Source organism: Scyliorhinus canicula, chromosome 12 (genome assembly GCF_902713615.1).
Source record: "Scyliorhinus canicula chromosome 12, sScyCan1.1, whole genome shotgun sequence".
In the NCBI taxonomy this organism is placed as follows: domain Eukaryota; kingdom Metazoa; phylum Chordata; class Chondrichthyes; order Carcharhiniformes; family Scyliorhinidae; genus Scyliorhinus; species Scyliorhinus canicula.
The window spans coordinates 68,824,690-68,844,954 of NC_052157.1; the positions used below are offsets into that span (position 1 = coordinate 68,824,690).

Below are 20,265 nucleotides of genomic sequence, written 5' to 3' on the forward strand. Positions count from 1 at the left end.
ACCGGGTACCCCACCCACTGGGTACCCCACCCACCGGGTACTCCACCCACCGGGTACCCCACTCACCGGATACCCCACCCACCGGGTACCCCACCTATGACGGAGACTGTAAGTCACACAATGGACTCTTCGGTCATCTGGGAACGCATTTTTCGTGTGGCAGTAGGTCATCCTCGACCCTGAGGGACTGCCTCAGGAGAAGGACAGAGAGTGGAGAAGGTAGAGAGGGGGGGGGGGGGGGGGGGGAGAGAGAGCGCGAGAGAGATGAGAGTGGGGCAGGGAGAGGAGCAAGAAAAAAGGGAGAGGGAGCAACAGAGTGCAATGAAGAGAGATGATGAAGGGGAGACGGATCAAAGGATAAAGAGTGGATACCAAGAGCGAAGGGCAATAAGGTAACAGAAGGAATGCAAGAGAGAAAAAAAGTAAGGGAGAAAGAGACGGTAAGAGAGTGAGAGAGAGAGAGAGGATAAGAGAATGAGAGAAACAGAATAAGAGACTAAGTGAGAGAGAGAGAGAAAAAGTGACTAAGGGAGAGTGTGAGGGCAAGAGAGAGAGGGTAAGAGAGCAAGAGAAGGTAAGAGTAAGAGACTGTTTACAATTTATATAAATGATCTGCAAACAGGAACAGAGTCTGACATAACAATAGCAACATTTCCAGATGATACTAAAATAGATGGGAAAGCAGACAGTGAAGAGAAGATAAAGATTTTACCGATGGATATAGAAAGGTCAGGAGATTGGGTCAAAATTTGACAGATGGAGTTCAGTGTAAATAAATGTCAGATTATCCATTTTGGCCGAAAAGATTTTAAAGCAAATTATTACCTGAACGAAAAGCAGATTCAAAATGCGTCTGGGCAGAGGGATCTGGGTGTCTTTGTTCATGAATCACAGAAAGTCGGTATGCAGGTACAGCATGCAATTAAAAAGGCAAATGGAATGTTAGCATTTATTGCAACAGGACTGGAGGATGGACGTAGAGAAGTGTTGTTGCAATTGTATCCAGTTTTGGTCTCGTTATTTGAAGAAGGATATGATGGCATTGGAGGCAGTTCACAGGAGGTTCACCAGATTGACTTCGGGGATGAAAATGTTGATGTACGAGGAGAGATTAAACAGTTTGGGCTTATACTTGCTGGAGTTTAGAAGGATGAGAGAGGATCTAATCGAGACGTATGAAATACTAAATAGGATTGACAAAGTAAATGTAGACCAAATGTTCTCCCTGCGGGGCAATCTAGAGCAAGAGGTCACGGATATAGATTGAGAGGCGGTAGATTTAGAACTGAGATGAGGAGGAACTACTTCTTGCAGAGGGTGGTGAATATGTTGCCCCATAATGCGGTGAAGTCTGAGTCATTAAATGGTTTCAAGAAGGAGATAGATATATTTATGATTTAAACGTGGGTTAAAGGGACATGGGCAACAGGTGGGGGAGTGGATTTAAAACCAGGAAGAGATCAACCATAATCTGATTGCATGGCAGAACAGCTCAAAGGGCTGAATTGCCTACTTCTGTTCCTAATTCTATGTTCCCCACACCGTGCTTGCATGGCTACAACGCAAGGTGTTAAAGCTACAACATTATAATATCAGCGTTGCATAGTAACGCGAAAATGGTCTCAATCTGGTTGCTGCCCTCTTCAGAGCCTTCCGACCCACTATGATCGCGAGGTGGCCATGGACATAATGGAAACAGAGGTGCTGTTCTCTCCCCTCACCCAAGAGCTTGAGCGGACTCTACAAGCAGACATCACATGCACATGACTGCATAACATATGAATGAGAGGTTGGCCGGAACCCTCCATTGAGCTTCTCGCGAACTCTGCATATTCCTTTCCTTCAGAGAACAACTAACCATCCAAGGTGACCTAATCCTGCATGGCCAATGATTCACCCTGCCCTCCAGCGGTACTACACCCAACAGCTGCACTAACAGCACCCTGCGTTGGAAGCAACAAAATGCAGGGCCAAAGAATGGCGATACTCTCCCTCTGTGAACGGTGTTATTGACAGGGAAGTCTCAAGCTGGTCACCTTGTGATGCGCTAAAGCCTCACCAAGCAACGGAACCGTTATATCTGCATGAGGTCCCAGACCTCACGTGGGTGTTCACAGTGGCTGATATTTTTCAGTCGAATGATAAGTGGCACTTGGTCCTTGTAGAGTCATACTCTGGGTGGTTTGAACTCGGTGACCTTCTGACCACAACCAGCAGTTCGGTGATAATCGAGCTCAAGAAACATTTTTCCACGCATGGCGTCCCGCAGAGCCTTGTAATGGATGATGCTCAATAATTCTCCGCTGCGGAGTTTTGGAATTTTGCACACCCTTGTGTCTTGGAGCACGTCTCAAGCAGCCCTCTCTGCCCACAGTCAAACGCAAGCAGGAGGACATAAAACGTTGAACAGTACAGCACAGAACAGGCCCTTCGGCCCTCGATGTTGTGCCGAGCATTGCCCAAAAGCAAGATCAAGCTATCCCACTCCCTGTCATTCTGGTGTGCTCCATGTGCCTATCCAATAACCACTTGAAAGGTCCTAAAGTGTCTCACTCCACGATCACAGCAGGCAGTCCATTCCTTACACTAACCACTCTCTGAGTAAAGAACCTACCTCGGACATCCCTCCTAAATCTCTCACCCTGAATCTTAGAGTTATGCCCCCTTGTAGCAGCTACATCCACCCGAGGAAATAGTCTCTGAACGTCTACTCTATCTATCCCCCTCATCATCTTATAAACCTCTATTAAGTTGCCTCTAATCTTCCTCCGCTCCAAAGAGAAAAGCCCTAGCTCCCTCATCCTTTCCTCATAAGACCTATCCTGCAAACCAGGCAGCATCCTGGTAAATCACCTTTGCACCCTTTCCAATGCTTCCACATCCTTCCGATAGTGAGGTGACCAGAACTGCACACAATACTCCAAATGTGGTCTCACCAGGGTCATGTACAGTTGCAGCATAACCCCACAGCTCTTAAACTCAAGCCCCCTGTTAATAAACGCTAACACACTATAGGCCTTCTTCATGGCTCTATCCACTTGAGTGGCAACCTTCAGAGATCTGTGGACATAACCCCGAGATCTCTCTGTTCCTCCACATTCCTCAGAACCCTGCTGTTGACCCTGTAATCTGCATTCAAATATTTTCTACCAAAATGAATCACCTCGCACTTATCAGGGTTAAACTCCATCTGCCATTTTTCGGCCCAGCTCTGCATCCTATCAATGTCTCTTTGCAGCCTACAACAGCCCTCCACCTCATCCACTACTCCACCAATCCTGGTGTCATCAGCAAATTTACTGACCCACCCTTCAGCCGCCTCCTCCAAGTAATTGATAAAAATCACAAATAGCAGAGGAGCCAGCACTGATCCCTGTGGTACACCGCTGGTAACTGGTCTCCAGTCTGAAAATTTCCCATCCACCACCACCCTTTGTCTTCTATGTGACAGCCAGTTACTTATCCAATTGGCCAAATTTCCCTCGATCCCACACCTCCTTACTTTCTTCATGAGCCGACTATGGGGAACCTTATCAAACGGCTTCCCAAAATCCATGTATACAACATCAACTGCTCCACCTTCATCTACACACTTAAGTTAGCTCCTCAAAGAATTTAATCAAATTTGTGAGGCAAGACTTACCCTCCACAAATCCGTGTTGACTTTCCCGGATTAAGCTGCATCTTTCCAAATGGTCATAAATCCTATCCTTCAGGACCTTTTCCGTTAACTTATCGCCCACCGAAGAAAGACTAACCGGCCTATAATCACCAGGGTCATTCCTATTCCGTTTCTTGAACAGAGGAACAACATTCACCATTCTCCAGTCCTCTGGCACTCTCCCTGTGGCCAGTGAGGACCCAAAGATCAAAGCCAAAGGCTCTGCAATCTCATCCCCTACCTCCCAAAGAATCCTTGGATAACCCATCTGGCCCAGGGGACTTGTCGACCTTAAAGTTTTTCAAAATTGCTAATATATCCTTCCTCAGAACATCTACCTCCTCCAACCTACATGCCTGTATCATACTCTCATCCTCAAAAATATGGCCCCTCTCCTTGGTGAACACTGAAGAAAAGTATTCATTCAACACCTCTCCTATTTCTTCTGACGCCATGCACAAGTTCCCACTACTGTCCTTGACCGGCCCTAACCTCACCTTGGTCATTCTTTTATTTCTCACGTAAGAGTAAAAAGCCTTGGGGTTTTCCTTGATCCGACCCGCCAAGGGCTTCTCATGCCCCCTCCTAGCTCTCCTAAGCTCTTTTTTTTTGCTCATTCCTTGCTGCCTTGTAACCCTCAAGCGACCCAACTGAACCTTGTTTTTTCATCCTGACATACATAGAACATAGAACAGTACAGCACAGAACAGGCCCTTCGGCCCTCGATGTTGTACCGAGCATACGCTTCCTTTTTTCTCTTGACAAGACATTCAACCTCTTTTGTGAACCATGGTTCCCTCACACGGCCATTTCCTCCCTGCCTGATAGGGACATACCTATCAAGGACACACAATATTCCTTGAACAAGCTCCACTTTTCATTTGTGTCTTTCCCTGACAGTTTCTGTTCCCATCTTCTGCTCCCTATTTCTTGCCTAATTGCACCATAATTACCCCTCCCCCAATTATAAACCTTGCCCTGCCGTATGGACCTATCCCTCTCCATTGCAATAGTGATAGACAGCGAATTGTGGTCACTATCTCCGAAGTGCTCTCCCACAAACAAATCTAACACTTAGCCCGGTTCATTACCCAGTACCAAATCCAATGTCGCCCCCCTCTTGTTAGCCTATCCACATATTGTGTCAGGAAACCTTCCTGCACGCACTATACAAAAACTGCCCCATCCGAACTGTTTGACCTATAGAGGTTCCAATCAATATTTGGAAAGTTAAAGTCGCCCAATGTAACTACCCTGAGATCTCCGCACCTATCCATAATCTGTTTTGCAATTTCTTTCGCCACATCTCTATTACTATATGAAAACTCCTAACAATGTGACCGCTCCTTTCCTATTTCTAACTTTGGCCCATATTACCTCAGTAAGCAGTTCCCCTTCGAACTGCCTTTCTGCAGCCGTTAAACTATCCTTGATGAACAATGCTACTCCTCTACCTCTTTTACTACCTTCCCTACTCTTACTGAAACATCTATACCCCGGAACTTTCAACAACCATTCCTGTCCCTGTTCTAACCATGTCTCCGTAATGGTCACAACATCGTAGTCCCAAGTACCAATCCAAGTTCACCTACCTTATTCCAGATGCTCCTTGCATTGAAGTAGACACACTTCAACCCATCTTTCTGTCTGCTGGTACTCTCCTGCGACATTGATACCCTCCTCAGTACCTCACTACTCTCAACACTGGCTTCTGGACTACAGCTCGTTTTCCCATCCCCCTGACAAATTAGTTTAAACCCGCCCGAAGAGCCATCGCAAATTACCCTCCCAGATATTGGTGCCCTTCTGGTTCAGGTGCAAACTGTCCTGTCTGTACAGGTCCCACCTTCCCCAGAATGTGCTCCAATTATCCACGTAACTGAAACCCTCCCTCCTGCACCATCATTGCAGCCATGTGCTTATCTGCACTCTCTCCCTGTTCCTCACCTCACTAGCACGTCGCACCGGCAGCAAACCAGAGATGACAACATGGTTTGGCCTGGCTCTCAGCTTCCACCCTAGCTCCCTAAATTCCTGTTTTAAATCCCAGTCCCTTCTCTTACCTATGTCGTTAGTACCGATGTGTACCATGACTTGTGACTGTTCACCCTCCCGCTTAATGATTCTGAGATGTCATGGACTCTGGCACCCGAGAGGCAACATACCATCCGTGAGTCTCTTTCGATGCCACAGAACTGTTTTTCTGTCCCTCTAACTATCGAGTCCCCAATAACTATTGCTCTCCTGCTCTTCCTCCTTTCCTTCTGAGCCACAGGGACGGACTCAGTGCTGGATAACTGTTTACTGGTAGGTCATCCCCCTCAACAGTATCCAAAACGGTATACTTGTTACTGAGGGGAATGACCACAGAGGATCCCTGCACTAACTGCTTCCTCCCAGCCTCTCTCACCATCACCCATCTATCTTGATTCTTCGGAGTAACTACATCCATGAAGCTTCTATCTATGGCCACCTCTTCCTCCCGAATGATCCAAAGTTCGTCCAGCTCCAGCTCCAGTTCCCTAACACGGTTTCTGAGGAGCTGGAGCACCTCCCACCGGTGAAATCAGCAGGGACACTGACGGAGTCCCTCACGTCAAACATTCTGCGGGAGGAACATTGCACTGCCTTCCCTGCCAGCCCCTCTATATAAAACAAGAGAAAGAAAGAAAGAGTTTACCTGTCATTCACTCTACCCCTCAGTTTAGAGGACGTGGAAGGGTGGGGGACACTACGGGCGAGATTCTCCCAAAACGGGAGAAATCGTAAAGCTGGCGTAAAACCCGGGCGGGTTTTATGGCAGCGCGCCCCTTCCCGACCGGGGACCGATTCTGGTCCCCGGTCGGGGCTAGCAGCCCGACGCCGTAGGCTCCGGCAAGACGGGCTTAACGAAAATCGTTAAGCCCGCTTGCCGGAGTTAACGCCGGCTGACGCGTCATATGACGTCAGCCGCGCATGCGCAGTTTGGAAGACTCCAACCCGCGCATGCGCGGGTGACGTCATCCCGTTTTTGCGCGAAACCCGCGCATGCGCGGGCCGGGTTGCCCCTCAGCCGCCCCGTGAATGGATACTGCGGGGCGGCGGAAGGACAAGTAGTGCGCGGGCATCGGGCCCGCTGCCCGCGATCGGTGCCCACCGATCGCGGGCCCATGGCACCCTTGGCACGGCCGTGGTACGGCCGTGCCAATCAGTGCCATGGTTATTAATAGCGAGTTTGTGACGCCGTTTTTACAAACGGCAAGACCAGGTGTGTTTGCCGTTCGTAAAAACGGCGGAAAGGGCTGGGACTTCGGCCCATCTAACAGCTGAGAATCGCTGCCGGCCGTAAAAAAAACGGCAGCAGCGATTCGGGTCGGGACTTCGGCGGGGGGGTGGGAGAATAGCGGGAGGGCGGCAAAAATGTCGGGAAGGCCCTCCCGCTATTCTCCCACCCGTCGTGGGGGGCGGAGAATTTTGCCCTACAAGTGTAGTGTCTAGGGTTTAGGAACCTCCCAATTTAAATAGAGGTAAAAATAAAACATTTAACCAGCAATCACTGCGCCCCGCACGAGAACAACAATCAGCTGTTATAGGCTGTCACTTGACAACAGCTCCTCCACAAACCACCTTCTAGATACAGTGACCGCAATGCACTGATGCAAATTTTCCCTGCATCAGCCAATCAGCAGCTCCGCTCTTCTGCCCTCTGCTGGATGCTGGCCTTCACTTGAACACGAAGGGTGTCTTGCTCAGGTACACGTTCTGGATACAGTGACCGAAATGCACTGATGCAAATTTTCCCTGCAACAGCCAATCAGCAGCTCCACTCTGCTGCCCTCTGCTGGATCAAGTGGTGAACTCAACCAAACACCTCTGGGGAAAAATGTATGTGAGACCACACTGACTACTGTACAGTGTTACATAGCCTGTGTAATCTTCCATGACAGGGACTGCCGTTGTCCACACAGCAACATTTTTCCAGGCTCAGTCGGATCATGACCTCACTGCCAAGGCTCTGTTACAGCCCAAACGTGAAGCTAATGTACAAGGTGTACTGTTTCAACACAGACTGCATGACAAGGCACATTACGATTGACATGTTCATAGCCTCAACCCCCTAGCACCAGGATAAACCATCTGGATCCATACCGCACATGACCAGTTGCTGGTGGTCAACAGCGAGGCCCCACAACCCAGCAGCTATGTTGTAGCTTCCATCTGAAAGCAGTAACTATGCAATCGCCGTCCCTTCTTGCGGATATCAGAGTTATCACCGATAGCTGATGCTGTGACTCAACCGTCCTGCCTTGACCACAACTCTCCACACCCACGTTCATGCAGACCCCATCGGAGTCCAAAGCAGTAGGTCCCAAGTCTCTGCAACACACAATGGCTGGGATTCTCTGAGCCCATGCCGGGTCGGAGAATCGGCGAGGGGGCGTGCGAATCCCGCCACGCCGCTCTGACGCCGGGCCACCGATACTCCGGCGATCGGAGAATTGGCGGCAATCGCGCCGGTGCGGTCACCGCGGCACCGGTCGGGGGGTTGAAAAGGGCCCCCGTGGCAACTCTGCGCGCTCGACGGGCCAACTGCCCGCCGGGTTTCACTGAGTCCCGCCGGCGTCATTTGCGTATCGTTTGCGGGACCTCGGCATTCTGGCTGCGGGAGCTGTCATGCTGGGTGGTCAGGGGGAGCCGACACCGAAGGGGCAATCCACGGTGGCCAGGCCCATGATCGGGGGCAACCGATTCACGGGCGTGCTAATTCCAGGGGGGGTTCCTATGTTTCTCCGTGCTGGGCCCCTGTAGGGCTCTGCCATATCGTCCAGGGGGCGGTGCGGAGACGGCCGTGGCACGCATGCGCGAACCCACGGCAGCTGTGACGCACGCATGCATGGACCCGCGCTGGCCATGCATGGCCGGTTTTCGGCACGGAGCAGCACACAGCACTCCGCCGCCGTTCTAGCCCCCGAAGAAGGGGAGAATTACTGCGCCTGGAGGTCCATTGGCGTCTGCGTCGCTCGCGCCAGTTTTGACGCTGGCGTCAACATTTTGGCGGGATTTCGGAGAATCCCAGTCAACATGTCTCATGAGTCAGCTGAATGGACACAGGCCATAGAGCAGACATTCCTCCACCTGTCGGTGTTATCACACGGTCTGGGTGTCTGAGCAGGCCAAACACATGATATTGGGATTTTGTCACTGTTTGGACATATCAGATTTTCGGGGGATTCACAGGGTAGATGCTGAGAATATATTTCCTCTTGTGGGAGCGGCTCGGACCAGCGGTCATACTCTCAGAGTAACTGGGTCACCCATTTCAGACAGAGGAGGAAGTTCCTCTCTCAGTGAGTAGTGAATCTGTGGAATTCTTTACCACAGAGAGCTGTAGAGCTGGGTCGTTAAGCATGTTCAGGGCTGAGATAGACAGTTTGTTTTTAATCTGTAAAGGAATCAAGCGTTATGAGGATAAGATTGGGAAAGTGGAGTTGAGGATTGTCACATCAGATCAGTCATGATCTCGTTGAATGACAGAGCAGACTCAATGGGCCGAGTGGTCTACTTCAGCTCCTATGTCTTATAGTTTTATGGTCCTATGGACACGGTGACGTCTTACGTCGCGTGGTGGGAGCCCAAGTCTTTTCTTACAGCTGCGAGTTGATTCAGTAAACCTGCTGTTACTACAGACCTTGTTGCAGTCCATGTCACAGAGCACCGCGGAAACTGCACCCACAGTCCCAACCTGTGTTTGAAAGGCCGTTTTAAAACATCCTGTTTTTTATTTGGATTACTAATGGAGTCACTTTCCTGTCAACCAGACTGAATTCCCAGCTGCCAGCCTTTTTTCTTTTACTTTTAGTTTCATATTCCTTTCAATCCAGCTATTGGTTTCAAGATGAACAGCTGTTCCTGACTCGCCCCATGTGATATAAAGCAAAGAAATTTTCTTGTGCAGGCTGAGGGCAGGTCACCCAGCCTTTGCTGTGCCTCTGACCAGGATCTATCCACCCGACAAGGTGAGGACGTTGCCTCTGCTTCACGGAGGGGGAGGGGGAGGGGGAGGGGGACGGGGTCTCCCATGATCTCCCGAACATTGCTGCCTCCCAGTCGGCACAGACGACCGTCACTTGTTCTGAGGGAGGGGTGAGTATAGCGGATTACTGAACAGGAGGGGGGTTGCAAGGGTGTAGGGGGGCGATGGCGGGCGTTCGTGTACAGCTTGAGTAGAGGGGCTGTAAATTCACGCCCCCCCCCTCCCTAATCCCCTTGTGTTGAAGCCTCCCCATTTTGTAACCGGAGGGATTGGGGAGCGAGAGGTGCACAGGAAGATCCCACAAGCCGCAATTCAATGAAGGGTGGCAAAGTTTTTTTTTGACCCAGAGATGGCAGAGGAAGAATGTATCTTGGGCCTTCACTCCAACCTCTTGGGATAGCCAAATTATCTCCCCCCCCCCCCCCCCCCCCCCCCCCCCGTCCTCTCCACTCCACATGTCCACCAGTGATGGCTGTGGGATTTATTTCTAACCTGACAGGGGGGGTAGGGGTGCAGACACGACCCTTGGTATTACCCTTCACCCAAAGGGAGTTTTTAAGGCCCGGTCCAGCAAGGTGGTCAGTGACAGGCTTGGGTACAAGTGATAAGAATTCAAATCTCCCCGGGTCCAATCTACAGTGCATCTGACTGCCAGTTAAAACCAGGCTTTACAGTGTGGGGAGAGGGTCTGCTTTCTTATAAGTTGCTTACTGCATCTTTGAACTAGTCAGTGTGGAATTTCTCACTACAACCATATGGAAGAGGAACTGGTTAGATAATTCAGCCTACATGCTTATAATTTGGACATTGCGATGGAGGAGGGGAACATCTTGTCATCCTGCCTGTAAATGTGTCTCAGATTTCTCTCTCTCATCCCTCTCTTTCCCCTCCCTCACTCTATGACTCTCTTACTGCCTCTTTCTTCCGCCCTCTCTTCCTCTCCCCTCGCTTCCTCTCTGTCTCACCCCCTCTCTCGGTCCCTTTCTCTCTCTTAACTCCCCACTCTCTGCCTTTTTCTTGTCTCCTGCCTCTTTCCCCCTCTCTTCCTCCCTATCATTCTGCCTTTTTCACTTCCCACTCTCTCACCCTACCCCTCTTTCCCTCTCTCTCTCTCTTCCTCTCTTGCTGTCTCTATATCCCTGTCTCTTTCCTCCCTCTCTCTCTCACTCTCCTTCTTTCTCTGCCTCTCTCTCCCTGTCTCTCTCTCCACCTCTCCCTTCTCCCTCTCCATCTCTGCCTTTCTCTCTCACTCCTTCCTTCCCACACTGCCTGTCTCCCACTCTCTCTACCTTTCTCTCCCTGCCTCTCTTCTTTCCTCTCTCTCCCTCTCTTCCTGCCATCCTCCTCTTGCATCTCTACTTATTCTCTCCCTTTGACTCTATCCTGCTCTCATTCTCTCTCTCTCTCTCTGGTTTAGCACAGTAGGCTAAATAGCTGGCTTGTAATGCAGAACAAGGCAAGCAGCGCAAGTTCAATTCCAATACCGGCCTCCCCGAACATGCTCCAGAATGTGGCGACTAGGGGCTTTTCACAGTAACTTCATTGAAGCCTACTTGTGACGAGAAGCGATTATTATATTCTCTCTCTCGATCTTTCGACCTCCCATCCCTCTCTCTATCGGCCTCTATCCCTTTCTATTCCTTTCTCATCAATCTCTCTCCGCCTGTCTGTTTCTGTCTCTCTCCCCCTTCCCCCATATTCTCCCACCATCCGTTTCGACCTCTCTTTCAATCTCGCTCCCTCTCTTGCACATTCCCTCCTCCTCCTCTATCTGCCACTTCCCCTGCTTTTCTGTATTTCCCCTCAAGAAGCCGGCGAATCCCTAATGGTTAAAAGCCCCCTCTCAAGACATGACTGTCGCTGAACTCTGTGCGGACAGCCCCTGGCAATGGGCCCAGGTCTGCAGAGGCCTCACTAATCACTGCCTTGTGATGTTCACAGGATTTTCTGCTGTCCAGAGAATACTGGATGGGAACAAATGGGGAATCTGATTCAACGTGATTTAACCAGCTCCGGACCACTCATTGACACATGGATATAAGACAGACGTTGCCTTCGGTGATTATTAGCATCATTCTCCTACTGACAGGTGGGTGACCTGACTGATCAGATTCTGAGGGGATGAATGTTGGAAGGATGTTTCCCCTCGTGAGGGGACTCTAAGACAAGGGGGGGCACTGTTTTGACAATAGTCTCCCACTGAAGACAGAGATGAGGAGGAATTCCTTTTCTCAGAGGGACTTGAGGGTTGGATCTCTCTCCCCGGATAGCAATCGAGGCTGAGTAGGTCACTGAATATGCTAAATGCTGAGTTAGACAGATTTTTGATGGACAAGGGAATGGAGGGCTGTGGACGGACAGACAGGAAAATGGTGTCCAGGCCACAATCAGATGAGGCGTGACCATATTGAATGGCTTAACAGGCCGAGGGGCCGAATGGCCTCGTCCTGCTCCTGTTATTCTGTACACAAACCATCCAAAGCCTTTGATTAGATTCTCGTCTGTAACTCACTCCCGGGTATCTGTTATTCTATATATAAACCACCCCTAACCCCTCGATTAGATTCCAGTCTGTAACTCACTCCTGGGTATCTGTTATTCTATTTAAAACCACTCCCAACCTCTCGATTAGATTCCAGTCTGTAACTCACTCTCGGGTATCTGTTATTCTATATATAAACCACCCCAAACCCCTCGATTAGATTCCATTCTGTAACTCACTCTCGGGTATCTGTTATTCTATATATAAACCACTCCCAACCTCTCGATTAGATTCCAGTCTGTAACTCACTCTTGGGTATCTGTTATTCTGTATATAAACCACCCCAAACTCCTCGATTAGATTCCAGTCTGTAACTCACTCCAAGGTATCTGTTATTCTATTTAAAACCACTCCCAACCTCTCGATTAGATTCCAGTCTGTAACTCACTCTCAGGTATCTGTTATTCTGTATATAAACCACCCCGAACCCCTCGATTAGATTCCAGTCTGTAACTCACTCTCAGGTATCTGTTATTCTGTATATAAACCACCCCGGACCCCTCGATTAGATTCCAGTCTGTAACTCACTCTCAGGTATCTGTTATTCTGTATATAAACCACCCCGAACCCCTCGATTAGATTCCAATCTGGAACTCACTCTCGGGTATCTGTTATTCTGTATATAAACCACCCCAAACCCCTTGATTAGATTCCAGTCTGTAAACTCACTCCGAGGTATCTGTTATTCTATATATAAACCACCCCAAACTCTTGATTAGGTCCCAGTCTGTAACTCACTCACGGGTATCTGTTATTCTATTTAAAACCACTCCCAACCTCTCAATTAGATTCCAGTCTGTAACTCACTCCAAAGTGTCTGTTATTCTATAAGTAAACCACCCTGAACAGCTCGATTAGATTCCAGTCTGTAACTCACTCCTGGGTATCTGTTATTCTATTTTTTTAAATATAATTTTTATTGGAATTTTTAACAGAAAATATAAAACATAACGACAAACAATGAAATGCAACAAAATAACCCATAATAACTGTAACACCCCCAGACCGTATGTATCCCATCCCCCCACCCCCCCAACCCCAATGAACAACAAAAGAACTTAAAAATGAATTCAAATTAAATAAACAAACATATTCATTGTCCGCCCCCCCCCCCCTTTTCCCTCCCCCTTCCCCCCCTCCCCCCCGGGTTGCTGCTGCTACTGTCCCTGTAACCTATCGTTGAGCCAGAAAGTCGAGGAAAGGTCGCCACCGCCTAAAGAACCCTTGTACCGATCCTCTCAGGGCGAATTTGACCTTCTCTAGCTTAATGAAACCCGCCATGTCATTGATCCAGGTCTCCACGCTTGGGGGCCTCGCATCCTTCCATTGTAGCAAGATCCTTCGCCGGGCTACTAGGGACGCAAAGGCCAGCACACCGGCCTCTTTCGCCTCCTGCACTCCCGGCTCCACCCCAACCCCAAAAATCGCGAGTCCCCATCCTGGCTTGACCCTGGATCCCACCACCCTCGACACCGTCCTCGCCACCCCCTTCCAGAACCCCTCCAGTGCCGGGCATGCCCAGAACATATGGGCATGGTTCGCTGGACTCCCCGAGCACCTGACACACCTGTCTTCACCCCCAAAGAACCTACTCATCCTCGTCCCAGTCATGTGGGCCCGGCGCAGCACCTTGAATTGGATGAGGCTAAGCCGCGCACACGAGGAGGAAGAATTAACCCTCTCCAGGGCATCAGCCTATGTCCCGTCTTCGATCTGTTCCCCCAGTTCCCCCTCCCACTTAGCTTTCAGCTCCTCTACTGACGCCTCCTCCGCCTCCTGCATAACCTTGTAGATATCAGATATCTTCTCCTCTCCGACCCAAACCCCCGAAAGCACCCTGTCACTCACCCCCCTCGCGGGAAGCGAAGGGAATCCCTCCACCTGCCGCCTAGCAAATGCCTTTACCTGCAGATACCTGAACATGTTCCCCGGGGGGAGCCCAAATTTCTCCTCCAACTCCCCCAGGCTCGCAAACCTCCCATCAATAAACAGGTCCCTCAGCTGTCTGATGCCCGCTCTGTGCCAACCCTGAAATCCCCCATCAATGTTCCCCGGGACGAACCTATGGTTCCCCCTTAACGGAGCCTCCATCGAGCCCCCCACTTCTCCCCTATGTCGCCTCCACTGCCCCCAAATCTTGAGGGTAGCCGCCACCACTGGACTCGTGGTATACCTCGTAGGAGGGAGCGGCCACGGCGCCGTTACCAGGGCCCCCAGGCTTGTATCTCCACAGGACGCCCTCTCCATCCGTTTCCATGCTGCCCCCAACCCCTCCATTATCCACTTGCGCACCATCGACACATTGGCCGCCCAATAATACCCCGAGAGATTGGGTAACGCCAGCCCCCCCCCATCTCTACCCCGCTCCAAGAAGACCCTCTTCACCCTCGGGGTCCCATGCGCCCAAACAAAGCTCATGATGCTGCTAGTCACCCTTCTAAAAAAGGCCCTAGGGATAAAGATGGGCAAACACTTAAAAAGGAACAAGAACCTCGGGAGAACCGTCATTTTGACGGACTGCACTCTACCCGCCAACGATAGTGGTACCATGTCCCACCTTTTAAATTCCTCCTCCATCTGCTCCACCAGCCTGGTAAAATTAAGCTTATGGAGAGTCCCCCAACTCCTGGCCACTTGCACCCCCAGATATCTGAAACTCTTCACTGCCCTCTTAAATGGGAGTCTCCCAATTCCCTCCTCCTGATCACCCGGGTGTACTACAAATACCTCACTCTTGCCTAAATTTAACTTATAGCCCGAGAAGCCCCCAAATTCCGCTAACAGCTCCATCACCCCCGGCATTCCCCCTTCTGGATCCGCCACATACAACAGCAGGTCGTCCGCATACAGTGATACACGATGTTCCTCCCCACCCCGCACCAGACCCCTCCATCTCCCTGATTCCCTCAACGCCATAGCCAAAGGTTCAATCGCCAGTGCAAAGAGCAAGGGGAACAGGGGGCACCCCTGCCTGGTCCCACGGTAGAGCCTAAAGTACTCCGATCTCCTTCCATTGGTAACTACACTTGCCATCGGAGCCGCGTAGAGCAGCCTCACCCATTTGATGAATCCCTCCCCGAATCCGAACCGCTCCAGCACCTCCCACAGGTACCCCCACTATCAAACGCTTTCTCCGCATCCAGCGCCACCACTATCTCCGCCTCCCCCTCCACTGCCGGCATCATAATAACATTTAGCAGTCTCCGCACATTCGTGTTGAGCTGCCGTCCCTTGACAAATCCTGTCTGATCCTCGTGTATCACCCCTGGCACACAGTCCTCTATCCTGGTGGCCAGGATCTTCGCCAGCAACTTAGCGTCAACATTGAGGAGCGAGATAGGTCTGTATGATCCACACTGCAAGGGGTCCTTATCCCGCTTCAGGATCAGAGAGATCAGTGCCTGCGACATCGTCGGGGGCAAAGCCCCCCCCTCCCATGCCTCATTGAAGGCTCGCACCAACACGGGGCCCACCAGATCCGCATACTTTTTATAAAATTCCACCGGGAACCCGTCCGGCCCCGGCGCCTTACCTGACTACATTTGTCCAATCCCCCTGACTAGCTCCTCCAACTCTATCGGCGCCCCCAGCCCCTCTACCAGCTCCTCTTGAACCCTTGGGAAACATAGCCTGTTCATGAAGCTCTCCATCCCCCCTCTCCCCATCGGAGGTTCTGACCGGTACAGTTCCTCGTAGAAGTCCCTAAAGACCCCATTTACTTCTGTCCCCTTCTGCACTACATTCCCACCCTTATCCGTCACTCCACCAATTTCCCTAGCCACATCTCGCCTGCGGAGCTGATGCGCCAACATCCTGCTCGTCTTCTCCCCATACTCATATACCGCGCCCTGCGACCTCCTCCACTGTGTCTCCGCCTTTCTGGTGGTCAACAAGTCAAATTTGGCCTGAAAACTACGCCGTTCCACCAGCAACCCCTCCTCCGGTGCCTCCGCGTATCTCCTGTCCACATCCAGGAGCTCCCTCACCAGTCTCTCCCTCTCCTTCCTCTCCCTCCTTTCCCTATGGGCCCCGATGGAGATCAGCTCCCCCCGGATCACTGCTTTCAGAGCCTCCCAGACCATCCCCACCCGGACCTCCCCCGTGTCGTTGGTATCAAGATACCCCTCAATACTTCCCCGGACCCTCCGACACACCTCCTCATCAGCCAGCATCCCCACATCCAGGCGCCAGAGCGGGCGCTGGTCCCGCGCCTCCCCCATCTCCAGATCAACCCAGTGTGGAGCATGGTCTGAAATCGCTATGGCCGAATACTCTGCATCCTGCACCTTCGGGATCAACCCCCTGCTCAGGACGAAAAAATATATTCGGGTATAGACCCTATGGACATGGGAGAAAAAGGAATACTCCCGCGCTCTCGGCCTCCCAAACCTCCAGGGATCCACCCCTCCCATCTGGTTCATAAACCCCCTCAGCACTTTGGCCGCCGCCGGTCTCCTACCCGTCCTTGAACTGGACCTGTCCAGTGTGGGATCCAGCACTGTGTTAAAGTCTCCCCCCATGATCAGGCCCCCCGCCTCCAGGTCCGGAATGCGGCCCAACAAGCGCCTCATGAAGCCGGCATCATCCCAATTCGGGGCATATACATTTACCAGCACCACCTTCTCTCCTTGCAGCCTACCCTTCACCATAATATATCTGCCCTCCTTGTCCGACACCACCTCAGCCGCCTCGAACACCACCCTCTTCCCCACCAGAATCGCCACCCCCCGGTTCTTCGCATCCAATCCTGAGTGAAAAACCTGCCCCACCCACCCCTTCCTCAGACGAACCTGGTCCGCCACCTTCAAGTGGGTCTCCTGGAGCATAGCCACGTCCGCCTTCAGCCCCTTCAGATGAGAAAATACCCTAGTTCTCTTAACCAGCCCATTCAGTCCCCTCACGTTCCAGGTAATCAGCCGGATCAGAGGGCAACCTGCCCCTCTCCCCTGCCGGCTAGCCATAGCTTATCGACTGCTCGCCCCAGGCCAGCTCGCCCCGCCTGACCCGTTCCCCATGGCGATAACGCCTCTCCTCTACCCCCCCGGCCCACACCAGCTCCTTCCTGGCCATTCCAGCAGCAACCCGGTATCCCCCCCACCCCCCCCCCAGGCTAGGACCTCTCCTAGCCGCGACGCACCCTCCATGGTACTTCCGTGAGTCAGCTGACTTCTGCTGACCCGACAGCTCCCGCCAAAACCCATCTCCTCCCGGCATGGGGTCATCCCCCTCTTGCCACACTTCCTTGGCACCGCTTCAGCGGGGGAAAGAAAACCAGTGAAGGCCACGCCCCCACCTCCAGCTCCGCCCCCCCGCCCCGCAGCGCAGACATCCAGAGGAAAGCCCGCGCTTTCACACTGCCACACCCCACCCTTCTGACACAGCTCCTCAAAATCCAGTTTCACCCCAACCCCCAGCCCCGTACAGAAGAGAACATATAAAGCACATACCCCCAACGTTCCCCACATACCCCACACCCATACCCAACAGCCAAACCCACCCAGAAACAGAGCAAAAAGAAAACCAGCATAAAAATAACACCTGTCGAAAGTGAAGAACAGCAACGGCCATAGTGTGTCCCCAGACCCTAGTTTGAGTCCAGCTTCTCCGCCTGTACAAAGGCCCACGCCTCCTCCGGGGACTCGAAGTAGTGGTGCCGGTCCTTATATGTCACCCACAGACGCGCAGGCTGCAGCATTCCAAATCTGACCTGCTTGGCATGCAGCACCGCCTTCGTCCGGTTGAACCCGGCCCGCCGCTTTGCCACCTCCGCACCCCAGTCCTGGTAGATTCGCACCACCGAATTCTCCCACTTGCTGCTCCTCTCTTTCTTGGCCCAGCGCAGCACACACTCCCGGTCACTAAACCGATGGAACCGCACCAACACCGCCCGCGGGGATTCATTTGCCTTAGGCCTCCTGGCCATCACTCGATGAGCTCCCTCAAGCTCCAGGGGCAAATGGAAGGACCCCGCTCCCATCAACGAGCTCAACATCGTGGTCACATACGCCGGGAGATCCGACCCCTCCAGGCCCTCCTGCGAACGTCCAGCTCCTCCAAGCGGTCTTGCCACTTTTTGTGAACTGCCTTGTGCAACTCCACTTTCCCCACGAGGACCACGGCCTCCTCCTCCCTCTCAGCGGCCTGCTGCTGCAACTCCCGAATCGACACCTCCTGTGCCACCTGGGTCCCAAGCAGCTTGTTTGTAGTTGCGTTCAGGGAGTCCAACAACTCAGCCTTCAGCTCCGCAAAACAGCGCAGAAGAGAGGCTTGCTGCTCCTGCGCCCACTTCCACCAGTCCTCTGGTGTTCCGCCGGCCGCCATTTTGTCTTTCTTCCCCTGCTTTTCTTGGGGAGCTGCTGCAGCTTTTTCCTTTGCCCCACTCCGGGTGAGCACCATAAATTATGGGGAATGCTCCTCTAGACACCTTCCCCCACTGGGATTCGTCGGGACAGCGTCGACTGCTGCTAGAATTCAGCTTTCATAAAGGCCCTCAAGTCAGCTTGAGAAATCTGAGCTGGCCCTTCCCCCGCCTGCCTGCTTGTAGAGGCTCTTGTTTGCTGCTGCTTCCGCCCAATCTTGCACTGTTTCTGAGGGTCTGATAACCCAGAAACATACTATTCCTGGGGGAAAGTACTCCTTGAACATTCACCTAAGGCTTTTCATCGAAATTCCAACCCGTGCCGCCCAAAAAAGAGCTTTTTTCTGTAACCTTGGGCAGGGGCTGCCACTGTGTGCTCACTCACTTCATACTGCACACCGGAAGTCTCCGTATCTGTTATTCTATATATAAACACTCCAAACACCTCAATTAGATTCCAGTCTGTAACTCACTCCCGGGTATCTGTTATTCTATACATAAACCACTACGAACGTCTCGATTAGATTCCAGTCTGTAACTCACTCCGAGGTATCTGTTATGCTATATATAATCCATCCCAAACCCCTCGATTAGATTCCAGTCTGTAACTCACTCCCAGGTATCTGTTATTCCATATATATACCACCCTGAACCCCTCGATTAGATTCCAGTCTGTAACTCACTCCCAGGTATTTGTTATTCTATATGGAAACCACCCGAACCCCTCAATTATATTACTGTCTGTAACTTATTCCTTATTAAATTCCTTAACCCCTGATTAAATTCCAGCCTGTAACTCACTTCCAGCTATCTGTTATTCCATATATGAACATCCTGAACTCCTCGATTAGATTCCAGTCTGTAACTCACTCCCGGGTATCTGTTATTTTATTTAAAACCACTCCCAACCTCTCGATTAGATTCCAGTCTGTAACTCACTCCTGGGTATTTGTTATTCTATAAATAACCCATCCCAAACATTCGATTAGATTCCAGTCTGTTACTCACTTCCAGGTATCTGTTATTCTATAAACCACCCTGAACAGCTCGATTAGATTCCAGTCTGTAACTTCTCTTGGGTATCTGGTTTTCTCTATGTAAACCGCACCCCTCCCCCAAAAACACATCAGTTAGATTCCAGTCTGAATCTGTAACTCAGTCCTGGTTATCTGTCCTGCTTCGTTTGAATCCCGTTTTGAGTAAGTTTTCGGCCCCGAATCTAAGGAAAGATGTGCTGGCCTTGGAAACGGTCCAGAGGAGGTTCACAAGAATTACCCCTGGAATGAAGAGCTTGTCATATGAGGAATGGTTGAGGACTCTGGGTCTGTACTCGTTGGGGTTTAGAAGGATGAAGGGGGATCTTATTGAAACTTACAGGATACTAAGAGGCCTGGATAGAGTGGACGTGGAGAGGATGTTTCCGCTTGTAGAAAAACTGGAACCAGAGGACACCATCTCAGTTTGAAGGGATGATTCTTTAAAACAGATATGTGGAGGAATTTCTTCAGCCAGAGGGTGGTGAATCTGTGGAACCCTTTGCCGCAGAAGGCTGTGGAGTCCAAATCACTAAGTGTCTTTAAGACAGAGAGAGATAGGTTCTTGATTAATAAGGGGATCAGGGCTTATGGGGAGAACGCAAGAGAATGGGGATGAGAAAAATATCAGCCATAATTGAATGGTGGAGCAGACTC

At 51.2% G+C, this 20,265-nt stretch overlaps 1 protein-coding gene across 5 annotated transcripts in view; it reads left to right on the forward strand.

Annotated features, from left to right (window-relative positions):
• The window catches only part of LOC119974722 (HEPACAM family member 2-like), a 63,147-nt gene that overhangs the window by 33,298 nt on the left and 9,584 nt on the right, over positions 1–20,265 (forward strand). For 4 of the 5 annotated variants that reach the window (XM_038813870.1, XM_038813875.1, XM_038813872.1 and 1 more), the window contains exon 2: positions 11,616–11,763. In XM_038813870.1, the coding sequence (XP_038669798.1) occupies positions 11,706–11,763 (58 nt within the window). In that variant the 5' untranslated portion in view covers positions 11,616–11,705. Of the gene's footprint in view, positions 1–9,597; positions 9,658–11,615; positions 11,764–20,265 lie in introns of those variants that run through there. The other variant, XM_038813874.1, reaches the window with a different exon arrangement.